Source organism: Scyliorhinus torazame, chromosome 18, assembly GCF_047496885.1.
Source record: "Scyliorhinus torazame isolate Kashiwa2021f chromosome 18, sScyTor2.1, whole genome shotgun sequence".
Lineage (NCBI taxonomy): Eukaryota > Metazoa > Chordata > Chondrichthyes > Carcharhiniformes > Scyliorhinidae > Scyliorhinus > Scyliorhinus torazame.
In genome coordinates, this window is record NC_092724.1 from 71,693,735 (window position 1) to 71,715,439 (window position 21,705).

The 21,705-nt window shown below is 46.9% G+C and overlaps 1 protein-coding gene across 1 annotated transcript in view; it reads right to left on the reverse strand.

The window, feature by feature from the left end:
* LOC140395294 (scaffold attachment factor B1-like) overlaps nt 1-21,705 on the reverse strand; it is a 525,130-nt gene that overhangs the window by 34,701 nt on the left and 468,724 nt on the right. Inside the window, exon 20 of the mRNA XM_072482881.1 lies at nt 20,053-20,150. Within this exon, the coding sequence (XP_072338982.1) occupies nt 20,053-20,150 (98 nt within the window). The remainder of the gene's footprint in view (nt 1-20,052; nt 20,151-21,705) is intronic.

A 21,705-nucleotide genomic window follows, 5' to 3' on the forward strand; every position in this document is an offset into this window, starting at 1 on the left:
TCCAGGGTGAGGTTGCCAATTGGATTCAAAATTGGCTGGACGACAGAAGGCAGAGGGTGGTTGTAGAGGGTTGTTTTTCAAACTGGAGGCCTGTGACCAGTGGTGTGCCTCAGGGATCGGTGCTGGGTCCACTGTTATTTGTGATTTATATTAATGATTTGGATGAGAATTTAGGAGGCATGGTTAGTAAGTTTGCAGATGACACCAAGATTGGTGGCACAGTGGATAGTGAAGAAGGTTATCTAGGATTGCAACGGGATCTTGATCAATTAGGCCAGTGGGCCGACGAATGGCAGATGGAGTTTAATTTAGATAAATGTGAGGTGATGCATTTTGGCAGATCGAATCAGGCCAGGACCTACTCAGTTAATGGTATGGCGTTGGGGAGAGTTATAGAACAAAGAGATCTAGGAGTACAGGTTCATAGCTCCTTGAAGGTGGAGTCGCAGGTGGACAGGGTGGTGAAGAAGGCATTCGGCATGCTTGGTTTCATTGGTCAGAACATTGAATATAGGAGTTGGGACGTCTTGTTGAAGTTGTACAAGACATTGGTACGGCCACACTTGGAATACTGTGTGCAGTTCTGGTCACCCTATTATAGAAAGGATATTATTAAACTAGAAAGAGTGCAGAAAAGATTTACTAGGATGTTGCCGGGACTTGATGGTTTGAGTTATAAGGAGAGGCTGGATAGACTGGGACTTTTTTCCCTGGAGCGTAGGAGGCTTAGGGGTGATCTTATAGAGGTCTATAAAATAATGAGGGGCATAGATAAGGTATATAGTCAACATCTTTTCCCAAAGGTAGGGGAGTCTAAAACTAGAGGGCATAGGTTTAAGGTGAGAGGGGAGAGATTCAGAAGGGCCCAGAGGGGCAATTTCTTCACTCAGAGGGTAGTGAGTGTCTGGAATGGGCTGCCAGAGGTAGTAGTAGAAGCGGGTACAATTGTGTCTTTCAAAAAGCATTTAGATGGTTACATGGGTAAGACGGGTATAGAGGGTTATGGGCCAAGTGCGGGCAACTGGGACTAGCTTAATGGTAAAAAACTGGGCGGCATGGACTGGTTGGGCCGAAGGGCCTGTTTCCATGCTGTAAACTTCTATGATTCTATGATTCTATGTCACTATCGGAAGCAGGGACGAGAGTGACAATTAAGGGGCATCTTGACAAATACATGAATAGTATGGGAATAGAGGGATACGCACCCAGGAAGTGTAGAAGATTTTAGTTTAGACGGGCAGCATGATCGGCACTGGCTTGGAGGGCCGAAGGGCCTGTTCCTGTGCTGTACTTTTCTTTGATCTTTGTTCACTCGCGCCACACAAGTGGCAGGCAATGTACTTCTCCTTCAAGAGAGGATCTAACCACCACCCCATGACATTCAATGGCATTAACATCGCTGAATCCCCCACAGTCAACATCCTGGGGGTTGCCATTGATCAGAAACTGAACTGGACTAGCCACATTAATACTGTGGCTACCGGGGCAATTCAAAGACTAGGAATCCTGTGGCAAGTAACTCGCCTCCTGACCACCATCTACAAGGCACAAGTCAGAAGTGCAATAGAATACTCTCCACTTGCCTGGATGAATCCAGCTCCAACAACACTCAAGAAGATCAACATCATCCAGGACAAAACAGCCCGCTTCACTGCTTTCCCCTTCCACAAACATTCAAGTCTTCCACCACCGACGAACAGTGGCAGCCGTGTGCCATCCACAGGATGTACTGCAGTAATTCACCAAGGTTCCTTCGACAACACCTTCCAAACCCACGACCCATTCCATCTAGGACAAGAGCAGCAGATACCTGGGAACCCCACAACCTGGAGCTTCCTCTCCAAGTTACTCAGCACCCTGACTTAGAAATTTTTTCGCCGCTCCTTCACTGTCGCTGGGGCAACACCCTGGAATTCTCTCCCTAGCAGCATAGTGGGTGTAACTGCACCTCAAGGACTGCAGCGGTTCAAAAAGGCAACTCACCACCACCTTCTGAAGGGCAACTCGGGATGGGCAATAAATGCTGGCCTAACCAGCAATACCCACTACCCGTAAATGAATTTTAAAAAGTAAATTTGCTAGATCTCTTGATTATTGGTGACCCCCAAAGTCCTTTTGGTGGACATCAAGGTGAAAAAAGATCAGTATGAAGAAATGCAAACATTTTTCTAATCGGATCGACAGCAAGGATGGCCAAATATTAAAGCATACAGCTCAGAAGAAGTGAACAAGTATTTCGACATTACCCTAATAATGTGCTTCTGTCCCCCAAAAAACCTTCACCGTCTCCTCTGATACGGGCCCCACCTCATTCCGTCAATTCCAAAGAAAGTGTACATGGTACACAACTAGCCTGGCCATCTGCAACTGTGCCTCTGTTGGCACCCTCCTCCACCCTGTGCCAAGGTGAAGGGTACAGCAGCATACTGCTTATGCTAAGACTAGTAATCCAGGATCTTCGACTATTGAACCAGAGATATGGGTACAAATTCCACCAAAGCAGCTGGGGAATTTAAATCTAATTTAGTAAGATTTTGAAACCATGGAATAAAAAACTAGCATTGGTAATGATGACTGTGAAACTAACAGATTATCGCATGAAGTCATCTAGTTCATGATGTTTTTTAAGGAAATCTTCCATGGTCTGGTCTATATGTGACTTCAGATCCGTTGGAATGTGGGTACATCTTAACTGCCCTCTAAAATGGCAAACTCCATTTCACTTGCCAGCTGAATTCACCAATTTCTCAAAGGCAATAAATGTTGCCTTAGCAGTGATGCCCACATTCTCTGAATAATAAAAGAAAAATATCATGCAGTGCCTGAACAAATGTCTGGCAAGATTAGTATGATATGGAATGATTGGTCTCCTTAGATTAGATGTTCAGGAAATTCATGCTAAATTAAAGAGTCCCCAGGACGGCACAGTGGTTAGCACTGCTGCCTCACAACACGGAGGACCCGGGTTCGATCCAGGCACCGGGTCACTGTCCATGTAGAGTTTGCTCATTCTCCCAGTGTCTGCGTGGGTCTCACTCACATAACCCAAAGATATGCAGGGTTAGGTGGCTTGGCCACCCTAAATTGCCCTCAATTGGAAAAAAATAATTGGGCACTCTAAATTTATTTTTTTAAATTACGAGGCCCTTAGAAATACAATCTGCGGATTACTACCATGTCACGTGAATAGATGTTTGGGACACTAGGCTCAGTTCTGGGACTGAGGGGCTAAACTTCATTAGCACCAAAATACTGAGCGTAAATAAAACAGAAGTAAGGATTAAAACTAGCTTGGCAGGGTAAAAGGAACAGACAGCATGTTAAAACTATATAGGAAGCAAGGTTGAAAGTAGTGAGTGCTCAGTAGGTTAAGAACACCATAGATTGAGGAGCAATTGGAAGAACAGAAGACTATTATTTTTTTTCCCCCAATTAAGGGGAAATTTAGCTTGGCCAATCCACCTAACCTGCACATTTTTGAACTCTAAAGGAGGTGCAGGAACAGAGGGACCTTGGTGTATATGGACATATGTCGTTGAAGATGGCAGGGCAGGCAGGTTGAAAGAGTAGATAGACACCTCAGAAGTACTAGAGCGGTTTGGGCTGGGGACAGGGCACAAGACAGGGATACCCGCTTTCCACAAACTCATTCACCCTGGCAATTGAGCCACTGGCGATCAGCCTCAGAATGTCGAGGAGCTGGAAGGGAATCCGAAGAGGATACAGAGAGCACAGAGACAGAGTCTCCCTCTCTGTGGATGACTTGCTCCTCTACACCTCAGACCCACAAAGCGGCATGGAAGGGATTTCATAGAATTTATTTTGTTTCATAGAATTTACAGTGCAGAAGGAGGCCATTCGGCCCATCAGGTCTGCACCGGCTCTTGGAAAGAGCACCCTACCCAAGGTCAACACCTCCACCCTATCCCCATAACCCATTAACCCCACCCAACACTAAGGACAATTTTGGACACGAAGGGCAATTTATCATGGCCAATCTACCCAACCTGCACGTCTTTGGACTGTGGGAGGAAACCGGAGCACCCGGAGTAAACCCACGCACACACGGGGAGGATGTGCAGACTCCGCGCAGACAGTGATCCAAGCCGGAATCGAACCTGGGACCCTGGAGCTGTGAAGCAATTGTGCTATCCACAATGCTACCATGCTGCCCCTTTTTTTATTACCCCAGGCCTGTTTCCCCATTGCCATTAGCCTAGGCCTGTTTCCCCATGGCCATTAGCCCAGGCCTGTTTCCCCATGGCCAACAGCCTAGGCCTGTTTCCCCATTGCCATCAGCCTAGGCCTGTTTCCCCATTGCCATCAGCCTAGGCCTGTTTCCCCATTGCCATTAGCCTAGGCCTGTTTCCCCACGGCCATCATGAAGCTCCTGAGAGGTTGGAGCCTTCTCGGGCTACAAACTCAACCTGAGCAAGAGTGAAGTCTTCCCAGTGAATCAGAGATGGGGAGGGACAGAGTTGGAGGGGCTACCATTCAAGGATCCAGATTGCCCACGACTGGACACAGATCCACAAGTGAAACCTGATCAGTGGAAGAAAGAAAGGACCTACAGGGATGGAAATTTCCTGTATATTGTACCTGATGAACATACCCTTGTCTGCTATAGTGTATAAATTTTAAAACTGCAATAAAAACATTCTCAAAAAAAAAGCAGCTGTACTGGAGAAGTTGGGTTGTCTTACTTAGAGATGATTGAGAGGAGATCTGGTAGAGATGTTCATGGACTGAACAGAGTAGATAGGGAGAAACTGTTGCCTTGGCAGGAAGGGTGAACACAAAGGGTCACGGATTTAAAATGATTGGCAAAAGAAACAAGACAAATAACATTTATACAGTGAGAACCTACGGTCTGGAATGCAAGCCTAAATGGGTGGTGGAGGCAGATTCAATCTTGGCTTTCAAAACGCAAGATTGAAGGTGCCAAAAGTGGCTAAGACCACAGGGCCAAATGACCTGAACACAGGGATAAGGAAAATGGCTTCATTTTGCTGGGGACCTCACAGTTGTACAGATTGGAGAGAAGGAAACATAACACCTATCTTTAGAAGAGAGAAAGAATAGTTCTGTTAAAGTACAGATCTGGGAGTCTGATGCGTATAGTTGGTAAAACGTTCGAGGTATCCAAAAAGGTAAAACGTTGGAGGTATCCAAAAATATCTAGAGAAGGAAATAATCAGCGCAAGTCAGTATGGTTTCATGGGGCCAGGTATGAAGGGATAGCAGTTGGTGGGTAACAATACTCGTTAGGATTCATTGAGGTGAATAAAGGAAATTTCACAGACACTGTATATTCAAACTGCAAAATCTTTGATACAGGACTGCATAGGGGATTTGTCAAGATAGAACAGCAGAGAATAGATGGGCTATTGAAGGAGGTTGGCAATTGGTTGTGCCAAAGGCGTCAGGGTAGTCAAAAGTGGAACAGCAGGAAGTGATTAGCGAGTTCTTAAAGGATCATTGCTTGAAGTGGAGACAAAAAGACGGCAAATGATACCAATGACACCAAGAGGAAAAGCAATCAGTAGCTGATTGTTCAAATGTACAGGAGCCGAGATACCCTGGGGAGTTGGACTGAAATGACAAATTAAATCCAATGTCAATGTGATGTGGAAGGAAAATAAATATTGAAACAAATAAATTAAATGGAAACTATATAGGTAACAACTGAAAGCCAGCAGTGATTTATTGAAAGTAAATTGTACTTTTCTAACTTGATTGAGTTCCTTGATAAAATAATAGAGGGTGAGTGAGTGATTGTACTGAGATTGATGTTGGGTATATGGACTTTGATTAAGTGCCTCATAATAGTCTTGTCAGCAAAGCCAACTCCCATGGGCTTAAAAGGAAAGCGAGTGCTTTTTGGTCTGGTGGGGCAGGCACATCGAAACTTAAGAAATGTGTGAAAGTCATTAATTTTGGTCAAAGTGTGAAGAGAGGCAAAAGGTAGTAAATAGTACAGTTTATACGGTGCAGGGTCAGAGACAAGTGGAGCTGTGGGGAACACAATGGCATTGGGGAACCTTAGCTTTACAGTATAATGGGGTATAATGGACAAACGTGAGGAAATCTTTATGAAACCTTTAAAAAACACTGGTTATGTCGCAGTTGATTCCTAGCACTTCATCTCAGAGAGAATGCCACGGTAATAATTTTTATTAGTGTCACAAGTAGGCTTACATTAACACTGCAATGAAAAGGGCAGCACATGGCGCAGTGTTAGCACTGGGATTACGTAGCTGAGGACCCGGGTTCGAATCCCGGCCCTGAGTCACTGTCCGTGTGGAGTTTGCACATTCTCCCCGTGTCTGCGTGGGTTTCACCCCCACAATTCAAAGACGTGCAAATTAGGTGGATTGGCCATGCTAAATGGCCCCTTAATTGAAAAAAATAATTGGGTACTCTAAATTTATTTTTAAAATCACTGCAATTAAGTTATTGTGAAAATCCCCAGGTGCTGAGATTTACAATGGTACCCAAATGCAATTTATGTGCCAAGACTAGAGAAACTGGGCTGCTTCTTGCTTAGAGCAGAGAAGGTTCGGAAAGATTGAACTGATGTTCAAAATCTTGAAGGATTTAGATTTGTCACGTGTACCAAGGTACAGTGAAAAGTATTGTTCTGCGTTCAGTCCTGGCAGATTGCTCTGTACATGAAAAACATAGGCCATACGATAAACACAATGTAAATACGTACAGTAAACAACAAATTGGTTGCAGTACCAGAAGGGTCACGAAGGGAGATTTGAGGTAAAAAAGAACCCAAGGCTGCACAAATTAAAATATTTCCATAGTGAGTTGAGCAGGCAGAGGAGAATACACTGGCTGAAAGAATGGTAGCAGCAGCCTCAATAATAAATTTTCAAAGTAAAATTTGCTGCGCTATTGGGAGGGAGAACAGAGGTGTGGGGAAAATCGGATAGCTCTTTCAAAACTGAGCCGAATCACAGCTTTCTGTACTGTACTATTCTGTGATTCTAACACATGAAAAGGATTTGGAGTAATTAGTGGACAGATTCCTATCAGTCTGTACAAAGGAAATGAGATTGTGGGTTTCATATCACCCAGAACATAATATAAAGCCACCAAATCCAATATATGTCAGCATCAATATAGTATCAAAGAATGCCTACAATGCAGGAGGCCATTTGGCCCATCAAGTCTGCATCGACTCTCCGAAAGAGCACCCCACCCAGGCCCACTTCCCAATCCCATTCCCCACCTAACTGCTGAACACCAAAAGGCAATTAATATGGCCAATCCACCTAACCTACATGTTTTTAAACTGTTGGAGGAAACCAGAGCACCCGGAGGAAACCCACCCAGACACGGGAGAAAGTAAAAACTCCAGTCACTCAAGGCCGGAATCGAACCAGGTCCCTGGTGCTCTGAGGTAGCTGTGCTAACCACTGTGCCACCATGCCACCCATCAGCGATGGTAATGCCATTTAACGTCATGGGGAGATGGTCAGACCTCTCCAGTTGGAAATGGCCACTGCCTGGCACTTGTGTGAAGCGAATGTTACATGCCACTTGTCAGCCCAGAATGCTTGCACGTTGGGTACAGTCACCAAAACGTATCAAGTGCATTAAAGTGCACTTTTGATCAGGTTTTATTTTAAATTTAGAGTACCCAATTCATTTTTTCCAATTAAGGGGCAATTTAGCGTGGCCAATCCACCTACCCTGCACATCTTTGGGTTGTGGGGGCGAAACGGGAAAAATATGCAAACTCCACACGGACAGTGATCCAGAGCCAGAGTCGAACCTGGGACCTCGGCGCGTGAGGCAGCTGTGCTAACCACTGCACCACCGTGCCGCCCTTCTGATAAGTTGAATGTTGAAGACTGTTCATTATGGCCCTGAAAGTGAGGGCCAATGGGATGAAAGTCCGAAAAGGGAAAGCGATTGGCAGATCAGATAGAACTAGGAGTTGGTCAATGGTTTGGAAATTGACAGACCTATGTCCAGTGAAACAATCTAGGCCGAGATATGCATCTGCGAAAAGAAAACATCAATTGAGGGATGCTGCTGAACTTTCAACTCTCAGACTCGCCATATAAACCAGAATGATCTGCGGGCACGGTGATAGGGCAGCACGATGGCACAGAGTGCACTGCTACCTCACGCTCCAGGTACCCAGGTTCAATTCCAACTTCGGGTGGGACTATGCGGAGTTTGCACTTCCTCCCCGTATTTGCGTGGGTTTCTCTGGGTGCTCCGGTTTCCTCCCAGTCTAAAGATCTGCAGGTTAGGTGGATTGGCCATGCTAAATTGCCCTTGGTGTCCAAAAGGTTAGGTGGGGTTACTGGGTTACAGGAATAGGGTGGAGGTGTGTGCTTAAGTAGGGTTTTTTTCCAAGGGCCGGTGTAAACATGATGGGCTGAATGGCCTCCTTCCGCACTGAAAGGATTCTATGATCTTTCCTGATCCTGGCCATTTATATGTTCCAGCACCATGTCCCACGCAATACTTGGTATCTTGTGGTATCCTTGTTCGAAAAACCATACACCAAAAACACAAAAATAGTAATTAGAAAGAATACATGAGTTGAAACTAAATTGAAGTGGATGATGCCACACTGGAACAAATATATAAGATTCTCTATTGAGGACAATTATAACAGCAAAGAACAGACATATCATATAATCATATATCTTTTTATCATATATAATTTAAGAAGTATATAAAGTGCACTTGCGATCCCAAGGCACACAAGGCTATGGGCTAAGTGCTGGGAAATGGGATTAGAATAGTTAGGTAGTTGTTTTTGACCGGTGTGGGCCAAAGGGTCTCTTCAGTGCTGTGGACCTCTACGACTCTATTTCAATGTCAGTGAGAAGAGCGCACAAGACTTTTTCACAACTTTTAATCTCAATAAAATGGATCAGTAACAGAAGCATAATGAATATATAATTAAACCGTGGCAGCATACCATATTAATTATATAGCAGAGAGCTCTTAAATCTAATTCCTAACAAAAGTTATTGGCCAGGAATACCTCGATGTCCGACCAAACTCATATGCAAATAAAATGCAAGATCACTACTCATTTTCATTTGTAACAGTACACTACATCTTGCACAAAAGTGACCAACATACAAGCTGTACATCTGGGTTGACAAGTTACAAGTAATATTTGCTCCACACAAGTGCCAGGCAAAGACCATCTCCAACAAGTAATCTCGGGATTACTCCCTGTGACACGTGCCAGTGAGGCTAGAAATAGAAAGATAGAGCAGCTAAACACGTGGCTAAACAGCTGGTGTAGGAGGGAGGGTTTCTGTTATCTGGACCACTGGGAGCTCTTCCGGGGCAGGTGTGACCTATATAAGGAGGACGGGTTGCATCTAAACTGGAGAGGCATAAATATCCTGGCCGCGAGGTTTGCTAGTGTCACATGGGAGGGTTTAAACTAGTATGGCAGGGGGGTGGGCACGGGAGCAATAGGTCAGAAGGTGAGGGCATTGAGGGAGAATGGACAGTGTGGCTCTGAGGCAGAGCAGACAGGGAGAAGTTGCTGAACACGACGGTTCTGATGGCCTGAAGTGCATATGTTTTAATGCAAGAAGTATTACGGGTAAGGCAGATGAACTTAGAGCTTGGATTAGTACTTGGAACTATGATGTTGTTGCCATTACAGAGACCTGGTTGAGGGAAGGGCAGGATTGGCAGCTAAACGTTCCAGGATTTGATGTTTCAGGCGGGATAGAGGGGGTTGTAAAAGGGGTGGCGGAGTTGCGCTACTGGTTAGGGAGCATATCACAGCTGTACTACGGGAGGACACCTCAGAGGGCAGTGAGGCGATATGGGTAGAGATCAGGAATAAGAAAGGTGCAGTCACAATGTTGGGGGTTTACTACAGGCCTCCCAACAGCCAGTGGGAGATAGAGGAGCAGATAGGTAGACAGATTATGGAAAAGAGTAAAAACAACAGGGTTGTGGTGATGGGAGACTTCAACTTCCCCAATATTGACTGGGACTCACTTAGTGCCAGGGGCTTAGACGGGGCAGAGTTTGTAAGGAGCATCCAGGAGGGCTTCTTAAAACAATATGTAGACAGTCCAACTAGAGAAGGGGCGGTACTGGACCTGGTATTGGGGAATGAGCCCGGCCAGGTAGTAGAAGTTTCAGTCGGGGAGCATTTCGGGAACAGTGACCACAATTCAGTAAGTTTTAAAGTGCTGGTGGACAAGGACAAGAGTGGTCCTAGGGTGAATGTGCTAAATTGGGGGAAGGCTAATTATAACAATATTAGGCGGGAACTGAAGAACCTAGATTGGGGGTGGATGTTTGAGGGCAAATCAACATCTGACATGTGGGAGGCTTTCAAGTGTCAGTTGAAAGGAATTTAGGACCGGCATGTTCCTGTGAGGAAGAAGGATAAATACAGCAATTTTTGAGAACCTTGGATAACGAGAGATATTGTAGGCCTCGTCAAAAAGAAAAAGGAGGCATGTGTCAGGGCTAAAAGGCTGGGAACAGACGAAGCCTGTGTGGAATATAAGGAAAGTAGGAAGGAATTAAGCAAGGAGTCAGGAGGGCTAGAAGGGGTCACGAAAAGTCATTGACAATTAGGGTTAAGGAAAATCCCAAGGCTTTTTACACGTACATAAAAATCAGGAGGGTAGCCAGGGAAAGGGTTGGCCCACTGAAGCATAGGCAAGGAAATCTATGTGTGGAGCCAGAGGAAATGGGCGAGGTACTAAATGATTACTTTGCATCAGTATTCACCAAAGAGAGGAAATTGGTAGATGTTGAGTCTGGAGAAGGGTGTGTAGATAGCCTGGGTCACATTGAGATCCAAAAAGACAAGGTGTTGGGCGTCTTAAAAAATATTACGGTAGATAAGTCCACAGGGCCTGATGCGATCTACCCCAGAATACTGAAGGAGGCTGGAGAGGAAATTGCTGAGGCCTTGACCGAAATCTTTGGATCCTCACTGTCTTCAGGTGATGTCCCGGAAGACTGGAGAATAGCCAATGTTGTTCCTCTGTTTAAGAAGGGTTGCAAGGATAATCCAGGGAACTACAGGCCAGTGAGCCTTACTTCAGTGGTAGGGAAATTACTGGAGAGAATTCTTCGAGACAGGATCTACTCCCATTTGGAAGCAAATGGACGTATTAGTGAGAGGCAGCATGGTTTTATGAAGGGGAGGTCGTGTCTCACTAACTTGATAAGAGTTTTTTGAGGTCACAAAGATGATTGATGCAGGTAGGGCAGTGGATGTTGTCTATATGGACTTCAGTAAGGCCTTTGACAAGGTCCCTCATGGTAGACTAGCACAAAAGGTGAAGTCACACGGGATCAGGAGTGAGCTGGCAAGGTGGATACAGAACTGGCTAGGTCATAGAAGGCAGAGTGTAGCAATGGAAGGATGCTTTTCTAATTGGAGGGCTGTGACCAGTGGTGTTCCGCAGGGATCAGTGCTGGGACCTTTGCTGTTTGTAGTATATATAAATAAATATATATTATATATATATATATATATAGTATAGGAAAATGTAACTGGTCTGATTAGTAAGTTTGCAGACGACACAAAGGTTAGTAGAATTGCGGATAGCGATGAGGACAGTCAGAGGATACAGCAGGATTTAGATTGTTTGGATACTTGGGTGGACAGATGGCAGATGGAGTTTAATCCAGACAAATGTGAGGTAATGCATTTTGGAAGGTCCAATGCAGGTAGGGAATATACAGTAAATGGTAGAACCCTCAAGAGTATTGAAAGTCAGAGAGATCGAGGTGTACAGGTCCACAGGTCACTGAAAGGGGCAACACAGGTGGAGAAGGTAGTCAAGAAGGCATACGGCATGCTTGCCTTCATTGTCAGACCATTGAGTATAAGAATTGGTAAGTCATGGTGCAGCTGTATAGAACCTTAGTTAGGCCACACTTGGAGTAGTGTTCAATTCTGGTCGCCACACTACCAGAAGGATGTGGAGGCTTTAGAGAGGGTGTAGAAGAGATTTACCAGAATGTTGCCTGGTATGGAGGGCATTGGTATGAGGAGCGGTTGAATAAACTCGGGTTTCTTCTCACTGGAACGACGGAGGTTGAGGGGTGACCTGATAGAGGTCTACAAAATTATGAGGGGCATAGACAGAGTGGATAGTCAGAGGCTTTTCCCCAGGGTAGAGGGGTCAATTACTAGGGGGTATAGGTTTAAGGTGAGCGGGGCAAGGTTTAGAGTAGATGTACGAGGCATGTTTTTGTTCCACAGAGGGTAGTGGGTGCCTGGAACTCGCTACCGGAGGAGGTGGTGGTGGAAGCAGGGACGATAGTGGCATTTAAGGGGCATCTTGACAAATACGTGAATAGGATGGGAATAGAGGGATACGGACCCAGGAAGTATAGAAGATTGTAGTTTAGTTGGGCAGCATGGTCGGCACGGGCTTGGAGGGCCGAAGGGCCTGTTCCTGTGCTGTACATTTCTTTGTTCTTTGTAAGATAGGATAGAACCATCTCTCCTTGGTATTCAATGGCATTACCATCCCTGAATCTCCCACTATCAACATCTTGGGGGTTACCATTGACCAGAAATTGAACTGGGCTAGGCATATAACAACAGTGTGTACCATCTAAAAGATGCACTGCAGGAACTCACAAAGGTTCCTTGGGCAGTACCTTCCAAACTCACGACCATTACCATCTAGAAGGACAAGGGCAGCAGACACCTGGGAACACGACAACCTGGAAGTTCCCCCCCCCCCCCCCCCCAAGTCACTAACAATCCTGACTTGGTAATTTAAAAAAAATTCATTTACTGGGTGTTAGGCCAGCATTTCTATTGCCTATCCCTACTTGCCCTTCAGAAGGCGGTGGTGAGTTGCCTTCTTGAACCACTGCAGTCCATGAGGTGTAGGTACATCCACTGTGCTGTTAGGGAGGGAGTTCCATGATGTTGCCCCGGTGACAGTGAAGGAAGGGCGATATATTTCCAAGTCAGGGTGGTGAGTGACTTGGAGGGAAGCCTCCAGGTGGTGGGGTTCCCAGATATCTGCTGCTCGTCCTTCTTTATGGTAGTGGTTATGGGTTTGGAAGGTGCTGTCTAAGGAACCTTGGTTAGTTACTGCAGTGCATCTTGTAGATGGTACACGTTGCCATTCCTTCAAGTTGCTGGGTCAAAATCCTGGAACGTCGTCCCACACGGCACTGTACGTGTCTCTACACCAAATGGACTGCATCGGCTCAAGGCAGCAGTTCATCGCCACCTTCTCAGTGAGTTAGGGATGGGCAATAAATGCTGCCTAGCTAGCAACACTCGCATCTGACGAGTGGATAAGAAAAAAGGGGGCTGTTATTTGGTGCACCAATGCTGCACTGTCTCTTTCTTCACTCTCTCCCCAATATCACTGCTATACTTTTTCTTTCAAGTATCATCCAATTCCCTTTTGAAGGTTATTATTGAATCTGTGTCCACCAATCAATCGGGCATTTAAAATCCTAATAACTTGTGTAAAACGTGATTCCACACTTTACATGTGGTTCTCTTGTTTGTCACCTTGACTCTACAGCCACTAGAAACAAGTTTTAATTGACTAAACCCTTTAGAATTTTTTTTAAAATAATATTTTATTGAAAATTTTTGGTCAACCAACACAGTACATTGTGCATCCTTTACACAACATTGTAACAATACAGATAATAATGACCTTTTTTATTTAAACAAAAACAACAACAAATAAATAAATATTAAATAACAAAAAATAAAAACTAGCCCTAATTGGCAACTGCCTTGTCTCAGGCCACCCCCCCCCCCCCCCCCCCCCCCCCCCAAGTCCAGGGCCGCTGCTGCTGCCTTCTTTGTTTTCCCCCATCTATCTTTCCGCAAGATATTCGACGAACGGTTGCCACCGCCTAGTAAACCCTTGAGCCGACCCCCTTAGGACGAACTTAATCCGCTCTAACTTTATGAACCCCGCCATATCATTTATCCAGGTCTCTACCCCCGGGGGCTTGGCTTCTTTCCACATTAGCAATATTCTGCGCCGGGCTACTAGGGACGCAAAGGCCAAAACATCGGCCTCTTTCGCCTCCTGCACTCCCGGCTCTTGTGCAACCCCAAATATAGCCAACCCCCAGCTTGGTTCGACCCGGACTCCTACTACTTTCGAAAGCACCTTTGTCACCCTCATCCAAAACCCCTGTAGTGCCGGGCATGACCAAAACATATGGGTATGATTCGCTGGGCTTCTCGAGCACCTCGCACACCTATCCTCCACCCCAAAAAATTTACTGAGCCGTGTTCCAGTCATATGTGCCCTGTGTAATACCTTAAACTGAATCAGGCTTAGCCTGGCGCACGAGGACGACGAGTTTACCCTGTTTAGGGCATCTGCCCACATCCCCTCCTCGATCTCCTCCCCTAGCTCTTCTTCCCATTTCCCTTTTAGTTCGTCCATCATAGTCTCCCCTTCGTCTCTCATTTCCCTATATATATCCGACACCTTACCGTCCCCCACCCATTTCTTTGAGATGACTCTGTCCTGCACCTCTTGTGTCGGGAGCTGCGGTAATTCCCTCACCTGTTGCCTCGCAAAAGCCCTCAATTGCATGTACCTGAATGCATTCCCTTGGGGCAACCCATATTTCTCGGTCAGCGCTCCCAGACTCGCGAACTTCCCATCCACAAATAGATCTTTCAATTGCGTTATACCTGCTCTTTGCCACATTCCATATCCCCCATCCATTCCCCCCAGGGCAAACCTATGGTTGTTTCTTATCGGGGACCCCCCCAGTGCTCCGGTCTTTCCCCTATGTCGTCTCCACTGTCCCCAAATCTTCAGTGTAGCTACCACCACCGGACTCGTGGTATAGTTCCTTGGTGAGAACGGCAATGGGGCTGTCACCATAGCCTGCAGGCTGGTCCCCCTGCAGGACGCCCTCTCTAATCTCTTCCACGCCGCTCCTTCCTCCTCTCCCATCTACTTACTCACCATTGAAATATTAGCGGCCCAATAATACTCACTTAGGCTCGGTAGTGCCAGCCCCCCCCTATCCCTACTACGCTGTAAGAATCCCTTCCTCACTCTCGGAGTCTTCCCGGCCCAAACAAAACCCATGATACTCTTTTCTATCCTTTTGAAGAAAGCCTTCGTGATCACCACCGGGAGGCACTGAAACACAAAGAGGAATCTCGGGAGGACCACCATCTTAACCGCCTGCACCCTCCCTGCCACTGACAATGCTACCATATCCCATCTCTTGAAATCCTCCTCCATCTGTTCCACCAACCGCGTCAAATTTAGCCTGTGCAATGTGCCCCAATTCTTAGCTATCTGGATCCCCAGGTAACGAAAGTCTCTTGTTACCTTCCTCAACGGTAGGTCTTCTATTTCTCTACTCTGCTCCCCTGGATGCACCACAATCAGCTCACTCTTCCCCATGTTCAATTTATACCCTGAAAAATCCCCAAATTCCCCAAGTATCCGCATTATTTCTGGCATCCCCTCCGCTGGATCCGCCACATATAGTAGCAGATCATCCGCATATAAAGATACCCGGTGTTCTTCTCCTCCCCTAAGTATTCCCCTCCATCTCCTGGAACCTCTCAGCGCTATCGCCAGGGGCTCAATCGCCAGTGCAAACAGTAATGGGGACAGAGGACATCCCTGCCTTGTCCCTCTATGGAGCCGAAAATATGCCGATCCCCGTCCATTCGTGACCACACTCGCCACTGGGGCCCTATACAACAGCTGCACCCATCTAACATACCCCTCTCCAAACCCAAATCTCCTCAACACCTCCCACAGATAATCCCATTCCACTCTATCAAATGCTTTCTCGGCATCCATCGCCACTACTATCTCCGTTTCACCCTCTGGTGGGGCCATCATCATTACCCCTAACAACCTCCGTATGTTCGTGTTCAGCTGTCTCCCCTTCACAAACCCAGTTTGGTCCTCATGAACCACCCCCGGGACACATTCCTCTATTCTCATTGCCATTACCTTGGCATCCACATTGAGGAGGGAAATTGGTCTGTCGGACCCGCATTGTAGCGGATCCTTTTCCTTCTTTAAAAGAAGCGATATCGTTGCTTCTGACATAATCGGGGGCAGTTGTCCCCTTTCCTTTGCCTCGTTAAAGGTCCTCGTCAGTAGCGGGGCGAGCAAGTCCAAATATTTTCTGTAAAATTCAACTGGGAATCCGTCCGGTCCCGGGGCCTTTCCCGTCTGCATGTTCCTAATTCCTTTCACCACTTCTTCTACCGTGATCTGTGCTCCCAATCCCATCCTTTCCTGCTCTTCCACCTTGGGAATTTCCAGCCGATCCAAAAAATCCATCATTCTCTCCCTCCCATCCGGGGGTTGAGCTTCATACAATTTTTTATAAAATGTCTTGAACACTTCATTCACTCTCTCCGCTCCCCGCTCCGTCTCTCCATCTTCGTCTCTCACCCCCCCTATTTCCCTCGCTGCTCCCCTTTTCCTCAATTGGTGTGCCAGCAATCTGCTCGCCTTCTCTCCATATTCATACTGTACACCCTGCGCCTTCCTCCATTGTGCCTCTGCAGTGCCTGTGGTCAGCAAGTCAAATTCCACATGCAGCCTTTGCCTTTCCCTATACAGTCCCTCCTCCGGTGCTTCCGCATATTGTCTGTCCACCCTCAAAAGTTCTTGCAGCAACCGCTCCCGTTCCTTACTCTCCTGCTTCCCTTTATGTGTCCTTATTGATATCAGCTCCCCCCTAACCACCGCCTTCAACACCTCCCAGACCACTCCCACCTGAACCTCCCCATTGTCATTGAGTTCCAAGTACTTTTCAATGCATCCCCTCACCCTTAGGCACACCCCCTCATCCGCCATTAGTCCCATGTCCATTCTCCAGGGTGGACGCCCTCTTGTTTCCTCCCCTATCTCCAAGTCTACCCAGTGTGGGGCATGATCCGAAATGGCTATAGCCGTATATTCCGTTCCCCTCACCTTCGGGATCAATGCCCTACCCAACACAAAAAAGTCTATGCGTGAATAGACTTTATGGACATAGGAGAAAAACGAGAACTCCTTACTCCTAGGTCTACTGAATCTCCACGGGTCCACCCCTCCCATCTGCTCCATAAAATCCTTAAGCACCTTGGCTGCTGCCGGCCTCCTACCAGTCCTGGACTTCGACCTATCCAGCCTTGGTTCCAACACCGTGTTGAAGTCTCCCCCCATTATCAGCTTTCCGGCCTCTAGGTCTGGGATGCGTCCTAGCATTCGCCTCATAAAATTGGCATCGTCCCAATTCAGGGCATACACGTTTACCAAAACCACCATCTCTCCCTGTAATTTGCCACTCACCATCACGTATCTGCCCCCGTTATCCGCCACTATAGTCTTTGCCTCGAACATTACCCGCTTCCCCACTAATATAGCCACCCCCCTGTTTTTCGCATCCAGCCCCGAATGGAACACCTGCCCTACCCATCCTTTGCGCAACCTAACCTGGTCTATCAGTTTCAGGTGCGTTTCCTGTAACATAACCACATCTGCTTTAAGTTTCTTAAGGTGTGCGAGTACTCGTGCCCTCTTTATCGGCCCGTTAAGCCCCCTCACGTTCCACGTGATCAGCCGAGTTGGGGGGCTTCCCACCCCCCCCCCCCCCCTTGCCGGTTAGCCATCATCTTTTTCCAGCTTCTCACCCAGTTCCCACGCAGCTGTATTTCTCCCAGACGGTGCCCCCCCGCCCATCCTTTCCCGTACCCACTCCCCCCTTTCCCCAGCAGCAGCGACCCAGTAATGCCCCCCCCCCCCCCCCCCCCCACCGCTAGACCCCCCGCTAGCATAATTACTCCCCCCATGTTGCTCCCAGAAGTCAGCAAACTCTGGCTGGCCTCGGCTTCCCCCCGTGATCGCGGCTCGCCCCGTGCGGCGCCCCCTCCTTCCTGCTTCTCTGTTCCCGCCATAATTATCATAGCGCGGGAACCAAGCCCGCGCCTCTCCCTCGGCCCCGCCTCCCATGGCCAACGCCCCATCTCCTCTCCCTCCCCACCTCCCCCCATCACCACCTGTGGGAGAAAGAAAAGTTACCATACCGCAGGATTAAATCATACAACCCCTCTTCGCCCCCCCCCCCCCCCCTCGTCCCACCACTTTGTCCAAACGTTCATTTTCGTAGTCCAATCATTCCAATTTTTCTTCTACAATAAAAGTCCACGCTTCATCCGCCGTCTCAAAGTAGTGGTGCCTCCCTTGATATGTGACCCACAGTCTTGCCGGTTGCAGCATTCCAAATTTTATCTTCTTTTTGTGAAGTACCGCTTTGGCCCGATTAAAGCTCGCCCTCCTGCTCGCCACCTCCGCACTCCAATCTTGATAGACGCGGATCACCGCGTTCTCCCATTTACTACACCGAGTTTTCTTCGCCCATCTAAGGACCATTTCTCTATCCTTAAAACGGAGAAATCTCACCACTATGGCTCTGGGAGCTTCTCCTGTTCTCGATCCTCGCACCATAACTCGGTATGCTCCCTCCACCTCCAACGGACCCGTCGGGGCCTCCGCTCCCATTAACGAGTGCAGCATCGTGCTCACATATGCCCCGACGTCCGCCCCCTCCACACCTTCAGGAAGGCCAAGAATCCTCAAGTTGTTCCTCCTTGCGTTGTTTTCCAGTGCCTCCAAACTCTCCACAGATCGTTTCTGGTGTGCCTCCTGTATCTCCGACTTCACCACCAGGCCCTGTATATAGTTCTCATTCTCTGCTGCTTTCGCCTTCACGACCCGAAGCTCCTGCTCCTGGGTCTTTTGTTCCTCTTTCAGCCCTTCAATCGCCTGTAATATCGGGGCCAACAACTCTTTCTTCATTTCCTTTTTTATCTCCTCCACGCAGCGTTTCAAAAACTCTTGTTGTTCAGGGCCCCATATGAAACTGCCACCTTCCGACGCCATCTTGGTTTCTGCTTGCCTTCCTTGCCGTTGTTCCAAAGGATCCGCTGCAATCCGGACACTTTCCTCTCCTTTTTCCATCCGTGTCCAGGGGGAACACCCTTCTGGTTTACCGCACGGTGTTTTTAGCCGTTAAAATTGCCGTTGGGGCTCCTATCCAGAGCCCAAAAGTCCGTTCCACCGGGAGCTGCCGAAACGTGCGACTTAGCTGGTCATCGCCGCACCCGGAAGTTCACCCTTTAGAATTTTAACCACCAGTCAAATCTCTGTTTAGCCTTACCTACTCTATGTAGAACAACCACAGCTAGTCCAGTCGATTTGAATAATTATATTCTCTTATCCCTTGAACCATTCGAATTCTGTACCCACACCAAAGCCTTCAGGCTTTCCTCCAGTGTGATGCCCAGAATTGGACACATTAATTTAACCGTGGCCTATTATTTCATTAAGGCTTTGTCTTGCTTTTTGTTCTTTACCTCAATTCAGAAAGCCTAGGATCCAATGTGTGTTATCTGCTGCTTGATGTTGTTCTTCCACCTGGATGATTTTGGCACAAACATCCCCAGGGTCTCTTTCTTCACTCCCCTCCATTAAAATTGTAACATTTAGCATCAATTGTCTCTCCTCATTCTTCCTACTAAAATATATCACCTCACACTTTGCAGTATTGAATTTCATCTGACAAGCAGAGTACATTTGCTTTTAGACTTGAGATAGTTCGAATTTCAGGGTCATTACTGGCGGTAAGCCAGGTTTGTCTTTTATAAAATAGATACATTTACAAGTTATTTACAGTCTAAATTCATGAATTACTTGCCTAATTTCTCAGCTACACTGCCAGCAGTATCCAGTTTGACAGATGCCTAGAGTCAAAACAGCTGATCCTGGTAGTCTAATTCAATCCAACCAAACTCAGTCACATCCTTAACAAGGAGAGGTCAGTAAAGGAAACCAAAACCTTTCCTCTCCCTAAACTGGGATATTGAAGTAATTTCAGCACCTCTACTGATGCCTGGCTAAGATCAGCTGGTGATCAAAAATTCTAAATCTGGGCCTGGTCAACCTGTATGATGCAACAGTTTATTTGTTAGGATAACTATCAGAGATGGGGATTTCCCCATCTTCCAATTATCTTAAAAGCGAACTAAACAGTGTTTACCTATCATCATAACGCCTTTTCAGAGTTTGTTCATAGCGCATTTCACGGAATAGTTCTTCTTTCTCTCGACGTATTCGCTCCTGTTCGCGCCTCCTCTCCTGTGGGAAGGAACACAGCAGTGGTGTAAACAAACAAATGCTTCAAATGTCATTTTCAGTAAGATTTGTGGGGACTCTTGTTACTGGCTCAATATTTGTACCTGCCCGAACCATTTCAGAACGACTCGTGTGGACCATCAAACCTTTAGAAATACAAGTAAATTACCACATTCTAATTTTTACTATTCATCCAGCCTCGATTCTTCCCATTCATTTTCTGATTGTCCAGGTTCATGCTGTGGAGAAGTTCCCACAGGCACCTGGTGCCACTCAGATCCTCACGCAAGTAATCAATCTTTATGAACATCGTTGACTATGAATATTGGGGAGAGATACACCTTGTTGAAGCTTTTCATCTTGTGCTCATCGGGACAAACGCATGAATGCCAAATTTCAAACGATCACTAATTCATACCACAGGAGAAAAAAGGTGCCGATTGGCTGGCACGTTGACTCTGATTGGCCAAGGTGGTGCCATGCAGAAATTAAGTATAGAACGTAGAACAGTACAGCACAGAACATGCCCTTCGGCCCTTGATGTTTTGCCGAGCTTTGTCCGAAAACAAGATCAAACTATCCCACTCCATGTCATTCTGGTGTGCTCCATGTGCCTATCCAATAATCGCTTGAAAGTTCCTAAAGTGTCCGACTCCACTATCACAGCAGGCAGTCCATTCCACACTCTAACCACTCTCTGAGTAAAGAACCCACCTTGGACATCCCTCCTATATCTCCCACCCCAAACCTTATAGTTATGCCCCCTTGTAACAGCTACATCCACCTGTTGAAATCGTCTCTGAACGTCCACTCTATCTATCCCCCTCATCATCTTATAAACCTCTATTAAGTCGCCTCTCATCCTCCTTCGCTCCAATGAGAAAAGCCCTAGCTCCCTCAACCTTTCCTCATAAGACCTACCCTCCAATCCAGGCAGCATCTTGGTAAATCTCCTTTGCACCCTTTCCAATGCTTCCACATCCTTCCTATAATGAGGTGACCAGAACTGCACACAATACTCCAAATGTGGTCTCACCAGGGTCCTGTACAGTTGCAGCATAACCCCACGGCTCTTAAACTCAAGCTCCCTGTTAATAAACGCTAATACACTATAAGCCTTCTTCACGGCTCTATCCACTTGAGTGGCAACCTTCAGAGATCTCTCTGTTCCTCCACATTCCTCAGAACCCTGCCGTTGACCCTGTAATCCGCATACAAATTTGTCCTTCCAAAATGAATCACCTCGCACTTATCAAGGTTAAACTCCATCTGCCATTCAATGTCTCTTTGCAGCCTACAACAGCCTTCCACCTCATCCACTACTCCACCAATCTTGGTGTCATCAGCAAATTTACTGACCGCCCCTCAGCCCCCTCGTCCAAGTCATTTATAAAAATCACAAATAGCAGAGGACCCAGCACTGATCCCTGTGGTACACCGCTGGCAACTGGTCTCCTGTCTGAAAATTTTCCATCCACCACCACCCTCTGTCTTCTATGTGATAGCCAGTTACTTATCCAATTGGCCAAATTTCCCTCTATCCCACATCTCCTTACTT